This window comes from Rhinopithecus bieti, unplaced genomic scaffold (assembly GCF_001698545.2).
Source record: "Rhinopithecus bieti isolate Rb0 unplaced genomic scaffold, ASM169854v2 scaffold_26125, whole genome shotgun sequence".
Classification (NCBI taxonomy): domain Eukaryota; kingdom Metazoa; phylum Chordata; class Mammalia; order Primates; family Cercopithecidae; genus Rhinopithecus; species Rhinopithecus bieti.
The window spans coordinates 64,291-82,791 of record NW_016811701.1 but is presented as its reverse complement, the minus strand read 5'-3'; the positions used below and the strand labels follow the sequence as shown (position 1 = coordinate 82,791).

Here is an 18,501-nt window from a genome sequence, read left to right as displayed (position 1 = left end):
ACCTAGGTTGGAGTGCAGTGGCGCGATCTTGGCTCACTGCAATCTCTGCTTCCCAGATTCAAGCAATTCTCCTGCCTCAGCCTCCCGTGTAGCTGGGATGACAGGGATGCACCACCATACCCGGCTAATTTTGCATTTTTAGTAGAGATAGGATTTCACCATGTTAGCTAGGCTGGTCTCAAACTCCTGACCTCAGGTGATCCACCTGCCTCGGCCTCCCAAAGTGCTGGGATTACAGGTGTGAGCCTCTGCTCCCGGACACCTCTTTCTTTTAAAGACACTTGTGATTATGTTGCACCCACCAGAATAATCTCCCAATCTCAAGATCAATACATTAATCACCACTGTAAAGTCCTTCTTGCCAAGCATGGTAATATATTCACAGGAACCAGAGATTAAAATGTGAACATCTTAATGGGAGAGTGTATTTTTCAGCCTACCATAGTCGTCTTTTTGGACATTCCATTATTATTTTCTTGTGTTTTTGATTCATTCACCCTAAGCATACCCATATCTCAATCAGATAGTTATACTAGCCGAATAACATTTTGAGGAGTTTAATCCTGCTATTTCTTTTGTCTGCTCACTCAAAGTAAGATGTGTTTCCTCGTGTGTTGTATAATTTTAGATTATAAACTCATTATCTAGGTATCTGTGGCAATCTCATGTGGCCTTAGTTAGTCTTATTCCACCACAAAGCTTTAGCCATTGCTTCCCCTAAGTGTCCAGGAGTCTACTCACTGACCCAGAGCCACTTCTCATGATATTTTATATTTTACTGGCTAAGAGCTTCTTGTATCATATAGTGGTATAATTTCAAACCCCTAACATGTATGAGGGCAGACTACTGATAATATTAATAAATACACAGTGTAGTCTTCCTCCATTCAGGGATCCACCCAAACCAATTTTTTTTTTTTTTTTTTTTTTTTTTTTTTTTTTTTTTTTTTTGCTTGTTTTCTCCCTCTTTTAGTTCATGGATTTCTTTTCTTGGTTACCCTTTAACTGAGGCATAGCTCTTTAATAATCCAGATATTATAAGAAAATATCTCCTTTTCTACTTACTGCCTTGTTTGGATCTTAAGGCCTCTCCTCTCCTTATGTGTGCATTAAAGTGCATTAAAACTTACGCACTTAGATTACTACTGAGATAGGCACACTCCCTAGGGCTTATGCTGCATTAAGTCATGCTTACTGCTCTAGCTTTCAGTTCCCAGTTGAGTTTTGGCTACGGGAGATTTTGCTTACATGTATTGTAAGTAAAATATCTAGGAGTTTTCCAGAGTCTTCCATGCTTAATTCCTCTTTAACACTTCTCGATGGTGATTTCTCTTGGGTGTGTCATACATACATTACCTCTTGAGACTGTTTGTGTTCTTTGTACCTTAGGTAGGCAGGAGCTGATTTTCGGGGATAATTGGCTCTTGCTTAGGGACACTTTTGGTTTGGTCACAGTTCTAAGTGTCAGCATTATATTATTATCAGTAGCACTTCTGCTGTGTCAAGATATTACTAATCTTGCCTCTGAGAGACTTTTAGTACTATGATAGAGAAAATAATACATTATCAAATTTTGTTTTCTGTAATACCAATTATGAAGTGTAAAATACTTAAAAGAAGATACTTTTACCTTAATTTTCAACCCAATTACCCTAATTCTTATTTTCCTGTTCTCTTCCTAGGATGTGTGCAGTGTTTGGTGGAATTTATTGTCTTCGCCATTCAGTACAGTGCCTTGTAGTGGACAAAGAATCCAGAAAGTAAGGATGATATAAGTCACCTTCATATATATGTATATATCCCAAACACAGGTGAAAATGCTGAAGTCAATTTTAAAAAAAAGATTCTTCAAAGATCCTCCTTGGTATTAATAACATATCAACCTTGATTAAAAGTAATTTGTGTTTAGGTCCTCCAGAACAAGAATAGTGAGTTCAGAATATAGAAACTAAATTAATTTCCCTGCAATATGCCTATAGCTCCTGGTCATCCAAGCTTGGAAGACAAATCATTTCAGCTGCCAGGGGTGGGTGATGAGTGATGTTAGTTTTCCTTGTGGCCTTACCTCCTCTAATTGATTTTCATCAGATGACAACAAAGCCCTCTGTTATTGCATTTTAAAATGGAATTCACCTAAAGACTCATCAGATTAATCTCTGCTGATAATGCATGTCACTCCAAGAGAAAAGATTTTAATGAGTTTTTTAGGTAGATTGTTGTCATAAACTATGCTGCCCTCTTACCTGAGGATACATTTTTTACAATAGTATCAGGCCTATAGGCTGCTTTAGGATTGAAATAAGAATTTACCTGTTCTTTAAAAGAGCTGAACACCGTTTGTTTACTGTGTATTTTATATTTCAGTTATAATCACTGGTCTGAATTACACTGGATAAAATATTCTCTGATTTCTACCTTCTACACTGAAACTTAAATATTTTAGATCCAGTTTTAGAGACTGTCTAAATTGCTATGTGTTTTCTTTTTTGTTACACGTTCTCAACAATCTACTGACCTGTATTTCTTGGATGATTGTTTTTAGGAGTATATAGTTAAATAGTATTTTTGAGGTTATAAAACATTTTAATATTTGAACTGGAAGCTTAAATAATATAAATTTTAAGCTGTTTCTTTCATTTTACAGAAGTTTTGTATCGTCTAAATGACATACAATGTCTCTTAACTTCTTATAGACTAATTGTAGTGAAAAAACTAGTATTTTGAGGTATGGTGAAGAAAATCCTCAACTCTAGAAATATATAATGCTTAGATAGTAAATTTGCTTTAGAAGAGTAATTCTGTAGTGTAACACTGATACATATTTTAAAAGGCTTGTAAAGTACCTTTAGCACTTTTATAGAAGGATAGTACAAAATGAAACGTGATAATTTGCAGAGAAAAATTAATCCCTAAAGACCCAGGATGTTAACATCTTGATTCCTGAAGAACTCTATGGAAGTTAAGGAATAGTTGTCTTTAGACTTCTAGAATCATTTTTCTTTGTGCATTCATTCTGCTACAAGAGTATGTTCCCATGACAGAAAGCCAGATAATGAATTGCTTGTTTGGTGTTTATTTACTTAGATTCTTTTATCCTTGGGGTCCCATTTCAGTCCCATGTGACATGAATAATTTGCATAGCTCATGTTTTTTTTAAAGGTATGCTAGTATAGTAATTGCATTTGTTGAACTAAAAGCTACCTTTTCCTTACCTTTGACTTAGTTTTTATGACATGCTCTGAACAGAGGAGCTCTTTTTTATGATCCGGTACAGATTCCCGTTGCAACAGATAGCTGAAAGCTAATGGTCTAGGGACCAAATGAATCTCTAGATTGGTGGTTTTCAAACTTTAGTGTGCCTAAAAATTACCAGGTAATCTTGGCAAAAATGCAGATTTCTGTTCTTCACCCTCAGAAAGTGAAACTGGTTAATATGCTTAGGGGGAATGCAGTAATTTGCAGTTTTAAAGAAAACCCCAAGTGAATCTAGTATAGGAAGTCCTTAGATGACACTGAGAAACACTGATCTATAAGGTAAAATTGAGGGTTTAGTTAAGGGTACTGTGTTCCATGGCAAACTGGGATCTCTAGGTCTTAATTCAGTCTAATCCTTATCAATATGAAACTGCCAGATATACCGACAATCAAATGTGAATTTTAAATAGGAGGCAGACTGCTTCTAAGAATATCTTCATAGAAAGACATGTCTTATTTTGTAACTTCTAAGGCATGAGTAAAGTTTGGGTAGCCCTTGAATGAGAGGAGACTTGGATTTCCATTAGTGCCATGAATGACAGTAGGCAAATCCTTTCCTCTAGACCGGATCCTTTATCTGTAAGATGAATGACATGGACTCTGCAGTCATCTCTGGATCTCCTTCTAGATTTGACATGCTTTGGTTGAGTTATTTAATGCTCTTAGAAAGTACTTGGCTTTTCCTTAATGTTTAGAAATAAATTATCTTAAGATATTTTATATGCTCAAATGTAAGCTATTCTCTCATAATGCATAATCTTCAGTCCCAGTGAGAAATTTTAAAAAAGTTGAACAACTTGGATGTGCCTGCTTTTATGAATGTAAATTAAATAGCACACAGTCTTCTTGTGCTATTAATTATATTGTTATATTACTAGAACCCCAGTTTTCCAGTGAGCATCATCTTCATGTCCTTGTTTTTTTAGAATGCAATGATTTTGAATTCTGTATATGAATCTCATCCTGGAAAATTTATTCTAAGCTATAACTATGTATTTCTGTAACTTGACAGTTTTAAAAACTTGACCTGTAATCATAATACTACTGTTATCTACAATATTCTCACTATACTAAATTGCTTAAGTGATCTTTAAAAGTTTTAAGAGTCAAGCAATACTTGAATAATATAAGTTCATATTTATACCTTCAGTAATAATTACCATATTTATATTAAAGTTTTCCTCTTTAAACAGATCTAGCAAGTCAAATAGTCTTTATAAATACCTAAAGCTAGCATTGACTGAAGTTGGCTCAAGTCAGTATATCTTTACCAAACACAGCTTTGCCATTCAAAATCAAATATACAAGAGAGATAACCAGTAATAGGAGATATTTTGTTAGGATTTGAAAATAAAGGGAGGGATAGTTTTTTGGGGGAAAAACCTTGACCTTGTATTGGGCAAATCCAACATACATTTCTTTTTAAGGATTCAAGGCTGGCTTAGACAGTTGTTATATTCTATGTATAATTAGGGTACCAACTAAGGAATCTGCAAAGATTTGCATTTGTCTCCTTATGGTTTTAGTTTGCCTTTCTTTTCCTAGTTTTCTATATATAACACTTGACATCCCCTCTCCTGTTTAGGACAGTTAAGAACTACTTATACTTGGAGTCAAAGTTCTGAGTTTATTCTGTGATCCCACAGACAACATCAGAACCCTCTGTCAGTCTCCACTCCCCACTGTCATGTTCCCTCGTGTGATCATTTCATAAGTTCTCTTTAAGAAAAGGCAGGATCTCACTGTCATATCTCCAGAACCCCCCGACAGGTTCCTAGTAGCCATTATACTCAATAACTTTGACTTAAATAAATGGATAAAGATTAAAGACTGACTATAACCCTTTTTGTGCTTTTCTTTGCACTGTCCATTTAGGAAAACTGAGAGAGGCATAAGTGATCACAGCATTGAGTTTAATGTGGTGATTATACATCAAAATACTGTACCAACTTCGAGAGAAGAAATAGGGCATTAAGGAGGCACATTAAATCATGGTATATGGAATATGTAACCAAATGCATACCTATTTTCAGCCAGATTTTATTTCTCGCTTTTGTTTGATTGGTTCTGCTTTCTTATTTGGGAGGACGTAGGTATGTATCAGTGGTTCTTTTCTAAACCTTTTCACTAAATTCTAATACTGCATGCTTCCGTTGACTTGACTGTTTTTGGAAACACTGAATGTTCTAGTTGAACAGTTTTCTTTTCCTTTGCAGCTATGCTGACCAGGTAAAACTCCTGTAAATTAGATCTGGCCATTTAGTAGTATAGTATTTGATATTTCGGTAGGGTAGAAAATCTTGGACCAGGACCAGATACATCTATAACCAATAGTTGTAATTAATTACTTCAGCTACTGTTTCCTGTGTACTTCAGCTGTCTCACTTACCTGCTTTCCTACTACGACTCTTTCTTGATGTCAGGAATGTATTTTTCTGATGTCAGGAATATTTCTGATGTCAGATATATTTTCTGATGTCTATGCCTTTTTTTTTTTTTTTCTATTTTGAGACAGAGTCTCGCTCTGTCGCCCAGGCTGGAGTGCAGTGGTGCAATCTCGGCTCACTGCAACCTCCCCCTCCCAGGTTCAAGTGATTCTCCTGCCTCAGCCCCCCTAGTAGCTGGGATTACAGGCACATGACCAAGCTTGGCTAATTTTTGTATTTTTAGTAGAGACGGGGTTTCGCCATGTTTCCAGGCTGGTGTCAGACTCCTGACCTCAGGTGATCCACTGGCCTCGGCCTCCCAAAGTGCTGGAATTAACAGGCATGAACCACCATGTCCAGCTGTCTATGCCTTTTCTAGATACTTGGAAGTTAGTAATGAATAGAATGTTAGACCAAATTTGAGGTGACTGACTCAGCACCATTTGTCATTGCTGAAGCACTGATTTTAGCATGGCCTGCTTGCAAAATGGTAGTGGTCATATTCTAGATACTTAACATCTGCCAACCCCCATGCTAGTTGTTATGGGGATAAAGAAGTGAATAAAACATGGAACCTACCCTTGTATACAAGGAGACTTCAGTAAAGAGTACAGCTCTAAAGTTAGATAGATTGGATTTGGATCCTGACTTTGTCACTAGCTGTGTGTACTTGAGCAATTGTTTAACTTTCTGTGACCCAGTTTCTGTATCTAGAAACTTGGACAATTGACTACACCTACCTTGTAGGGTTATTATAAGTATTAACTAAATAGATAAAGGTTGTAGAACCATTTGTTACACATTTTAAGTGCTAGCTATGTTAGCTAACAGTAACTGTTAATACAGTTGGAGACCTTGGAATCCAGTGGTGGGGGATACCTATTGTGAAGATTCTTCTGTGCTGTGCTAGTAAGGAATTTGGACTATAATCAGAGATAGTTTTAAACAAGATTAGATTTGCTACTTTTAAGTTGGTAATTCTGGCAATGATTTGGAAGAAGCACTGTGATGGAAAGTGATTCTTCACCTCCTAAATCAGAGATTCTGTATCATTTTTTTCCTGTCTCTACACTATTCACAAGTACAGAATACTTCATTAACCATCCATCCATTCACCCATCCATGCAACAAGTATTATTTGTTTTCTTTGTGCCAGGCACTGGGGATACAGCAGAGAATAAGACAATCAGGGTGTTTGTTCTCATGGAACTTAGAGTCTACTGGGGGACATTACAGAACAACTAAATTTATAAGATAATTGCACATTGAGATCTGTTCAGTGTGCACATCTGGCCCCTCCTTATTTAAAAGCTTCAGTTCCTTTATATAATCTCAGAATAAAGTGTAAGACCTTTTTATATGACACATGATGGGTGAGACTCTGTAATCTGGCGTCTGTCTCCTTGTCTTGGCTCATCTCTCTTCCCTACTTGCCTTTCATTTTATTGTCACATAATACTGAACTGTTCATGGGTCTCTGTACCTGCTCTTCTCTTACTTGCCTTTGTAACCCTGCAAATGCTGCCTTTCTACCTGAGATATCTGTATCTTTATTTGCTTGCTTAACTGTATGTTATCCTTTAAAAGCAACAAATGTGTCACTTCCTCCAAAGAGCATTCCCTGATACTCCACCCCTCCACCATAAGATGAGTTAGGTATCTCTTCTATTACTGTGCAATTCCCTATCCTTATCTTTTATCACCGGACTTTGCTATTGTCTTAAAATTGTCTCTGCCTGAATCTTCAAAAATTGTCTCTGTCTGAATCTTGTCCTTTAGGGCAAAACATTTTTATTCTTACCTCTTAGAACAGCACACATGGTTGTTATGCTGTACATTTATGTTAAACAAATGAACTACCAATTTGCTAGCAGGTTATCTTATTAGACATTATAAGAGTCTAAGGCAGTATCAGTGGAGATGGAGAGAAGAGGCTAGTTTCAGGAAGTATTTATAAGGTGGAATCAAAATGTTATAGCAGACTAGATATAAGAAGAGATTTGAGGTCGGAGAACTGCTGGTTATGCCATTAGCTGACATAGGGATTCCATGGGAGTGGGAGCAGGTGAGGAGCCATGATAAACTCAGTTTGCAGCATGCTAGTTTTAAAAAAACGCTTGGCTAATAATACTGTATTTTTCCTTGAGATTTGGTAAGAGCAGGTTTTAAGTTCCTCATGACACCCACAGATGGTAATGATGGGTGGCGATAGATGTGTTAATTTGCGGTAATCACTACACAGTGAATATCAAGTCATTACATTATGCACCTTGAATATATACAATTTTTGTTTTTCAGTTATTTATTAAAAGGGAGCTTGGAGTCTATCCAGAAAGTAGTAGATAATAGACAGTTACAAATATGGTTACAGAGCTTAGCAGAGGTCAGAGCCATAAACTATAGATTTGAAGTTATTTGCCTGTTAATGGTGTTTAGAACTATTAGAGTGTTTTTCACCCAAAAAAAAAAATGAGTGGGAAGCATTTGAAATGGTTTTATGAATGAGGTGGCATTTGAACTAGTGTGTTTGAGAAAGCTCAGAAGGGCATAGTGACTAGGGAAAATTATTTTGTTTTCTTTAGTGATTGAGAATCTTCTAATTTCCTTAGTACATTTTCCTTTAAATTATTACATATGCGATTTCTGCTTTCTTTATCATAAAATTATTTGGTATATTCATTCTGAAGATCACAGAGATTGAATACTCGTTTTAGTGTTATTTTTCTCTTCTGGGCCAAATTCCAGATATTGAGTTTTCATCTTACTGAGTATTTTTTTCCTCATCATCATTTTGCTATTTACACACTTATATCATTGAACCAAGAACTGAATAACTTGTGATTTGTTGATTTAGAAAGCTTAGTTCTAGAAATGTTCTCTCTGGCTTCAGTGTTTTGTATGCTCAGCTTGGTCATTGTGTCCCTGTAACTGGGGACACCTGTTATGTTCCTCCTCAAATTACTATTTATGAGGCTCAGCAAGGCCCTCAACTAAATCTTACATGATTTAATCTTTCCTGGCTTCCTCAGGTTTACGTGGGAGGGGTATTTTCATGACTCTGGCAGCACTGTTTAATTTTGCTGCTTTCTGTTAATTAAATGTCATCTGATTTTTTATATGAATCTTTATAATACAAAGACTAAATTTAGATCAAAATCAATGTTTTTTTATTCATTGTTTTCCCAATTAGGCCGAATATATGACAGTAAGTTAAATGTCTGAGAGGAAAACAAATCTTATTACTTGCTTAAACATGTCTTGATTTGAGCAGCTTTGCTTAAGCCTAGAGCCTTAGTACTTCAGCGTGATATTATCAGGTGAGTCATGTGATTATCATCTACCAGACTGAGACTTGGGCATATATGACCATCACCTCAATTTTTGCAGAAACAAGTATTTTATCTGTACCAATAGCCCTTGACTTTTCTCCACCTAGCACAACATAAAAGATACAACAGTAACAGTGGCACGCTTGACAGTGATTCTTTCCTGGGATTTGGGAGCTTATCAGAATCTCCAGGGGTACTTTATAATTTCAAAAAGTCCCCCAGGTGTGATTCTGATTTGCTTCCTTCTCCTCCTTCTCCTCTGAGAATCACCGTTTCATTAGAAGCCTCAGCATAAATAAGCACATGTGTTAGTATCTTCTCGTGGTATGGTTGAGCTCCCTAACTCCCACACCCCCATACTTGCCTTTTGAGTGATCTCCATTAGTTCTCTCTAATATAACTTTTGAAACAAATGTCTGTCAACAAAGGTATGACTACCACCAAAACAACCTTGTTCATGTTTAGAAGCCTACAAAGCTCGAGGGCCAGGTTTAATAATGCAGTTTAAATGGGAACCCTTTGTAAAGACTTACACTCAGGTCTGAGATTTATATTAACACTGATCCCCTCCCCCAGTTTTATTTTAGCATTTTCTGATGAGCATTTTCAAACTTATACTGGCATGGAAGGAATTTCGACAGAATACCTCTATATCCACCTCCTGGATTCTATAATTAACGTTTTAATAAACTTGTTTAGTCACATATCTACCCAAATATGAACCCCTCTATCCTTGTATCGATTCATCTTTTTAATGCATTTTACTGTGAATTGCAGATGTCAGTTAAATTTGCCCTAAATACTTCAGCTTACATTTTATTAACTGGAGCTCAATATTTGTTTAGTGTTTTTCTTTTGATGTAAGTTTACATACAGTGAAGTGTCCAAATCTTCAGTGCTTTTAACTGAGTTTTAACAAATGATAAATCTGTATAATGTAAGCCCCTATCAAGATACAGAAATTTAACACCCCCTTTTCTGCCCAGTTATTTCCTCTTGACTTTACATAGTCTCTGAATTAAAGGTAAGAAAAGGCTTGTCAGTGCTTACAGGACAAATAGAGATTGATGTTTAATGACAGCAGATATCTCTTCTCAATTGCCTGAAGTACTTTGTGTTTCAAAAGGTATATGAGTGTTTTAAAATAGAAGACTGAGTGAATTACTTATAAAACATTATTTTGGAGAATATCAGATGTAAATACTTCAGATGTATTTTGTTAAGTATTTTATAAGGCAAGAGTTCAATGAAATATGAGGAGGTATGTATAGAAACAGAAGTGTAGAAGAGAAGAAGATGGAGATGAGATGGAAAAAATCATGTAAATATTAATGTAATATAACAAATGTTATATTTAAAGGTGGTTAATTGGTTAAAATATCTATTATGTACATGTGACATCACTAGACATCATAGTCTATCCTAGCAGCAGTGGGATGCCATTTATTCAAAAATACCAGCATATCATAATCTGCCTTTAGGAAATACAAATTAAATTCCTCTCACTACTCGTCTTGAGTGTTAGTCATTTTATTTTTAATGCCTTTATTCCTGGAAAATATCACTTATATGGCTTATTTTTAGAGTCATTGAACAGATTTTAACTTATACCAGTATATTTCACAGTATGCTTTCGGAATTATTTTGCTTACATTTTATGAGGGGGCAGCACATAAGTTCATTTCTAATAAAATAATTCTGTTCCCCAAAGGGAAGCTGTGACACAAATAAATTGATATTTCCGTAATCAAAAGATATAGCAAACACACAGTCATTTGCATATAGTTCCTGAAATATTGCATGCTGGCTTTGTCAGTGCTGGTAAGTCCATTTCAAGGATGTTGCCCTTAGTCCATTAGTTTGGATAATGAGCCCTATAAAGTACATTTATAACTTGTGGCACTGCAAGGAGATGGATTCTAATTTTCATCCTTTTATCTAGACACATTGAAAGAAGGTCAATGGAGGGTTCTATATGATTCATTGTCCCAACACATATCAGATGACAGAGACCTGATAATGTCCATGCATAAGTGTTTTCCTTATTTGGAAACAGCACTTCAAAGAAATCTTTCTATGATCATCCTTTGAAGTAAAGTGGAAACAGATATTAAAAGAAGCTCTATCACATTTTTCTGTTTCAAACATTATCCAACACGTGATCATATAGCTATTCTTGGACAAAAGAGAAAACAACATTTAACAGAAAATAAAAACCCTGTAAAAGGCCTTTACAGGCTGTGAATGGTATAACAAGGTATTTAATCAGTTTTCTCTCTTTCTTTTCTTAGAGCTGTGAAGGGGTCGGGGGAGAGCCTGTTTTCTAAACAAAGGAAATGCTTCTATGTTCCTAAATATTAGGAAACTTATGGTTTATTATAATTCTTATCCTGACTTTATTCTTATTAATGACATTCAAAATATATGTTTAAGTTGTATTCTGTGTTCATTTTGTACTTCAAAAGCCCTCAAAACAGCAACAAGAATATATATTCTGTCATTTAGTGTCAGTTTTGTGTCAGAAAACGTGGAATTGTAGGCAAGTTTTAAATCCTGTCTTCACAAGAAATTCATTTTAGATTCAAAATTGGTAGCTGATTATGTTGTTTTTCTCAATTATTTAATTATTAATATGAACTTTTATGATATGCTTATCTTCTTTATAGATGTAAAGCAATTATAGATCAGTTTGGTCAGAGAATTATCTCTGAGCATTTCCTCGTGGAGGACAGTTACTTTTCTGAGAACATGTGCTCACGTGTGCAATACAGGTAAGGCCCCCTCCACCCATTAGCAAGTGAAGGTAATTTTACTGACATTTCTGTATAGTTCTGTTCTTCAGGTAACATGCAAATAAATACCAAACCAAAGATATATTCAATATCTTACTTGACTTACAGGGTCTGGTATTAGGGGAGCCTAACATAATTTCAACTCCTTTACTTCAGCTGGGGTTTGTCTGTAGGTCAGGCATTCTTCTTTCATGAGCCAAGAAAAGATTAAAGCCGAACTTGACTTGGTTTGGGGAGGTGACACTTTTATCCTGACTTAAATCTTTGAAACGTGCCTTCTGGTGGTTATATAACTATAAACGAAACTTATCCGTGGAATCAGAATTACTGCTTCACTGTTTTATGCATTACAGGCAGATCTCCAGGGCAGTGCTGATTACAGATAGATCTGTCCTACAAACAGATTCAGATCAACAGGTAAATTCAGTCCTATATATTTTTAATAAAAGTTGTATATATGAAGATGTTTCGGTATATATATACATGGTGAACTAATCACTGCAGTCAAGCTAATTAACATATCTCTTTACATAGTTACCTTTTTTGTGGTGAGAACACTTAAGATCTACTTTCAACAAATTTTAAATATACAATACCATATTAACTGTAGTCTTGTGCTGTACATTAGATCTCTAAGTCATTCTTTTTGTGTAACTGAAAGTTTGTACCCTTTGACCAACGACTCCCCATTTTACCTAACTCCTGGCAAGCACCGTTTTATTCTCTGCTTCTATGACTTTGAAGTTTTTTGTGTTTCACATATGAATGCAATAATGCAATATTTTCCTTTTTGTGTCTGGCTCATTTCACTTAGCATAATATCCTCCAGGTTCATCTATGTTCTTGCAAATGGTAGGGCTTTCTTCTTTAAAGATTGAATGATATTCCATTGTTTACACATACACACACCCCATTTTTTAAAAACCCATTCTTCCATTGATGGACACTTAGGTTGTTTCCAAATCTTGGCTGCAACGAATACTGCTGCATTGAACATGGGAGTGCAGACATTTCTTTGAGATACTGATGGATGTATACCCAGAAGCTGGATTGGTGGATCATAGGATAATTCTATTTTTAATTTTTTTGTGGAACCTCCATACTGTTTTCCATATGTTTGTATAGATTTGCATTCCAACCAACAGCATACAAGGGTCTGCTTTTTTCTACATCCTCGTCAACACTTGTTGTCTCTTGTCTTGTTGATAATAGCCATCCTGAAAGGTGTGAGATGAAACCTCATTGAGTCCTGTGCTTTCTAATAACATTGTTACTAATTTAATCTACATAATAATATATATAAATCAATATTGACAAAATGCAGCGTATTGAGCTATATGTACTAAAGTTTGAATATCCCTTCTCCGAAATGCTTGGGGTCAGAAATGCTTGGATTTTAGGGGTTTTTTGGGGGGTTTTAGAACATTTTGGATTTCGGATTTTTGGATTAGGGATACTCAACTTGTGGTATTTTTTAAATGTGTTTTTAAAAAATACATGATGGCAATAATGTAATGGCATTGGTTTCTTAAGGATTTCCATCCAGTGGAACAAATAGTTGCATCTTATATAACAGATTTATTTTAGGAAAATCAGACTAAATACTAGATTTTGACAATTATTTCTGTGAAGTTGAAAATACATTGTTATGGGAAGAAAAAAGAGAATCCCCAGATAATACATTTAAAAATCTGGGAGGAAAAGACAGTAGCCAACCCTATGGCAATGATTGTAAGTCCACTGTTAGGCCTGGTGTGAATGAATTTCCACACATATCCCCAGTTGTGGTATTTCCTTACTACCATTGTTCATTTCGGTACTCTCTTCTTTCTCCTTACCCCCAGTTCCATAGAGGAATGGCGTTATGCCTCTGATTTTTCCTCAGTCAGACCTCTTAAATTCCAGGGTACCCAGTTCTCCTTCTGACCGTATTTTATAATTACTGATAAAATCACCTTACTCAGTAGGTGTGATTGTTGGTTCTATATGCCACTGCTAAAAGTAGGTGCCTATAGTTCCTTAAGTTGAAAGTTTCTTCTTATATGAAAGAAGTGTGTGAGTGGATAAAGTCAATTCATTTGTCCCAATTTTTATTGGTAATAAATGAACATTATATACAAGAAAGTCCCCCAAATATACTTGTTATATGTGTAAGTATAAATATTTTCATTAAGCCATTCAGCAAACAATGAGTGCCTTTTACCTTCCAGCCAGTGTTGCTGCGTTCTAAGGAGACAGTGGTCACTATGATAGCATCTCTGCTCTCAAATAGCTTACAGTCTGGAGAATACGGATACAGATAAGTAGCAACTGTAGTTCAGTGTGACAAATGTGAGCATGGGCGTGTAGAAGAAATAGTACAGCAGCTATTATATTACTTACTCCACTCTCCTACAATTACTGGTTTATTATCTGTATCTCCCAGTAAGCTCTGAGGTTTGTGAGTGGATCAAAGAGTGCCAGGGAGGCAGAAGAGTGAAGAGAGCAAATAGAGATAACTCTTGGAGGAAGCTAAGCTGTGAAGAGAGTAAGAGAGAGGAACTGGTCTTTGAAGAGGGACGTGGAGATGAAGAGGGTGTTTCTTTATGTTAAAAGATCAGTGTATATATTTCAGCTGATGGGATGAAGCCAGTAGAGAGGGAGAGGTTGAAGATACCGAAGTAAGAAGGAGGATAATTGATGGATCAAGGTCCAGGCAAAGGCTGAGGAGGCTAAAAGTCAGAGAACAGGCAAAAATGTTGCCCTTGGATGGAATGGGAGACACGTTGAAACCAGAGGGTTAATACATTTGTAGATTTGGGAATTCCCATCTTATGGGTTACGTTTATTCTTTAAATTATAAACAAGGTGAGGTCATCTTTTGAGAGTGGGGTGTGCAAATGTGGATAGGTCGAAGCTCAAGGAAAGATGTAAAATAATCACCATAAGGAGTCAGAGAGTGTACTGTCTCATGGTCAAATTGCTGAGCAATGTTAATGGCCCAGTTGAGTCTGAAGGTCATGGATCTATAGTGGCATTAATCTGCCCCTATCCTTCCAGCTCTTTCATTCTCTTACCTCCCCCCGCCCCCCAGTCTGTTAAGAGATGTACAATTCCTCATTCCCTCTGTTTCTTTTCAGTTTATCTCCCTTCTGCCCTTTTCCTTTTCCCTATGCTAGACCCCATAGTAAATCTTCTGAATTGCTCTTTGTCTGACACTCTCAGTACCCATGTTGTCATGCCGTTCCACTACACCCACAGAGGAAGATCCCATCCCTGAGTCAGGCTATAATCTTCACCTGGATCACTGATGGCTGCTTAAGAAAACCATACAACCAGACAGACTAACCATGCCACAGATACAAGGGTGCTATCGTTATTCAGCTGGACCTTCAGCACACATCACCGGTCAGTTCTTCCACTGGCCTGACATCTCCCTTTCGCTTTTCCCTCAGTGCCTAATGCAGGTCTTCATGATTTTACCCACCCGGCTTATCCCCTGCTTCTCTCACCCCGCTGCCCCTCCCACCCCGCTGCCCCTCCCCCGACCTTGCTTCACTGAAAATAATGAGGCTATCCACCACACACAGTAGTCTTTGACTTCCTGTCCCACCACCACGTGTGTACTTAACTCACGAATGAATCAGGAGGCTCCCCTCCTTGTTCAAAGCCAGCCCCGTTGACAAGTGCCCTTGACACACACACACACACACACACACACACACACCACTCTTTATTGCCTGCTCTCCTGTATCTTCAGCCTCTCCCCACTGTTGCTGGCACCATTTTGTTTTTAAACAGACATACACACACACACACAAGCAAGCATTTTCTATTTCATATATGCTAATATACACACACACACACACACACACACACACATACATACTAGCATTTTCTGTTCTAAAAATAAAATTTTTTAGATTTGATTTTTAACTTTGATTCTGTCCCCATCTCTAGCTATCTTCTTTCTTCTTACCAACATTTTCAAGACAGCGTCTATACTTGCTGCCACCAATTCCTTACCTCCCATTCATTTCTATAACACTGCAACCTGGTTTCTATCCTCATATTTCTGCCACATTTTTTTTTTCTTGCTAAATTCATTAATAACTTCACAGAAGTCAGAGCTAGGGGATATTTTTTGGTTCTTGTCTACTGGGACTTTTCTGGTACATTTGATAATGTTATTATTCCATTTCTCTTGAAAGTCTGTACTCTTGGCTTCCATGAAACTCTGCTCTTGTGGTTCCCCTCATGACTCTTTGTTTCCTCTCTACTTCGTTAGTGGGCTCTTGTTCCTTTACCCAGTCCTTAAATATCAGGGCTCCTCAGTGTTTTTCTCTCAGCCCACAGTATGTCTTGCTGTGGGCATACTCACTAGATGACTCTATGTAGTCTCATGATATCAGTTCTGCATAAATCTTGGTGACAGACACTTCTATATCTCCCAGGAGTGTCTGGCCCACAAGCTTCCTGCTGGACGTCTGTCAAATGGAACACACTCAAAACTTAACTCACCATCTTCCCTCTGCAAATTGCTCGTCATTCAGTGTTCCCTACTTCTGGGAATAGTTCTGACATCCTTTCAGTGGCAACTTCTTCCTTCCCTCTCTGACATCTCATCAACTTCACGTCCTTCAATGTACTTCCTAAAAGTTGCTTTGATCTGCCTTTTCTCACTGTTCAAGTTACGGGACTCATCATCTCTGACTCGTAATTGGTCATCCTGTCTCTCATCTAGTCTACTTCAAATCTGCCTTCTACATATCCTTCAGAGTGATCAGTCTAAAGTGTGTGTCCTGCTTGTCTGTCTTTGTTTCCTGTAGAGAGTTTTCTTCCTTCATCTTCTCTCCCCTCCTTTTCTTTTTTTTTTTTTTTTGAGTTGTACAGTATAGATAGAATGATGAGACTTAGAGGGAAGAATAGGTGTGGGTCCAGGTAAGTTTTATGGAAGTGGTATTAGAGGGTTGAGGGAGTTCTTTTTTGATGGTTTTTATCATCTCTATGAGGTTTAAGACAGTTAACTTCTCAGAGTTCAGGTTGACGGAGGTACTGGTAGTAGGAGGTTACTAATTGCATCTCAGTAAAAAAAAAAAAAGGTGATAGTTGTAGAAAAATCAAAAGAAGCGTCCTTACATGTTATTGCACTCATTAAGATACTTTTCCAATTATGGTCACTGTTTTAGTTATACTCATTTAACTGTTGTTCAACATTCAATGTCTTAGTGGCTTCTATCTCTTTAATGCCAAAGTGCATTTCCTATCATGAACAAAAGGAGTTGAGAGGAACATGGAGAAATAAGTTTTTGAGACATTTTGAGGCCAGAAATGTACATAAAAGTAGGATAGTCATGGTTATCAAAATAATTTCTATTGTAAAATTTGTTTTAGATGTTTCCTCTTTGGGCCATCACTGTGACATTCTCAGTCAAAATGTAGCATAGCACTTATAGGGCAAAGTGCAAATGAACTTTTCCCTTTGACAAGTATTTTCTATGTGAGAGGATAAAATTTCCTGAGACTGAAGATTAGATTGAGGATTAGTATTGAAACTTTAGGATCTACAAAGAAACATTGACCTGGGCCGGGCGCAGTGGCTCATGTCTGTAATCCCAGTACTTTGGGAAGCCAAGGTAGCTGGATTGCTTGAGGTCATGAGTTCGAGATCAGCCTGGCCAACATGGTGAAACCCCATCTCTACAAAAAATACAAAATATATATATGTGTGTATATATATATATATATGTGTGTGTGTGTGTGTATATATGTATATGTGTGTGTGTGTGTATATATATATATAGAGAGAGAGAGAGAGAGAGAGACAGAGAGAGAGAGAGAGAGCCAGGTGTGGTAATGCATGCCTGTAATCCTAGCTAGCTACTTGGGAGGCTGAGGCACGAGAATCATTTGAACCCAGGAGGTGGGGGTTGCAGTGAGCCAAGATTGCACCACTGTACACCAGCCTGGGCAACAGAGTTGAGACTCCGTCTCAAAAAAAAAAAAGAAACATTGACCTGAAGGTCATTTAAAGTTTTTAAATATAAAACAATCTAGCATATCATTAATGCCTAGGATAGCATACTACATATCAATAAATAGTACTTAAGAATAATTTTACATTTTACTTTTGATTCTGAATTTCTAGTTTTATTAATGGAGTCTTTAAAATTATTTGTTTTCAAATGTTTTGATATATTTAGTTTGCTTGCTTCAATATGATTGTAATGGGTAACATCTTTAATTATTAGTGCTAGCTGCTGTTTTTAGCCATTATGAGCAATCAAGATTGATTTAATATGGTCTGATTTCAAACAGCAAAGTACACATATTTCAGAACTAAGAAGTCATAATTGTATCCTTTGAAAATACAAATTGAATATCCCTTATCTGAAATGCATGAAACCAGAAGTGTTTGGGATTTCAGATTTTTTCAGATTTTGGAGTATGCCAGTTGAATGTCCCTAATTTGAAAATCTGAAATCCAACATGCTCCAATGAGCAACATGCTCCAGTGAACGTTTCCTTAGAGCATCATGTCGGCAGTAAATTTTGGATTTTGGAGTATTTTGGAATTTAGATAATGGTTACTCAACCTATAGTAAGTTTATAGTAAGAAACCTATAGTAAGTAGGATTAAATAAATATTAAAGGTATTTAAAATAGTTGTTATCTATGAGAATTATGAAAAGATACATAAATATGTTTCAAATTCTGTTC

The 18,501-nt window shown here is 36.5% G+C and overlaps 1 protein-coding gene across 1 annotated transcript in view; it reads left to right on the top strand.

The window, feature by feature from the left end:
- CHM (CHM Rab escort protein) overlaps window positions 1-18,501 on the top strand; it is a 185,383-nt gene that overhangs the window by 124,835 nt on the left and 42,047 nt on the right. Inside the window, exons 8-9 of the mRNA XM_017894674.1 lie at window positions 11,677-11,781; window positions 12,156-12,219. Of these exons, the coding sequence (XP_017750163.1) occupies window positions 11,677-11,781; window positions 12,156-12,219 (169 nt within the window). The remainder of the gene's footprint in view (window positions 1-11,676; window positions 11,782-12,155; window positions 12,220-18,501) is intronic.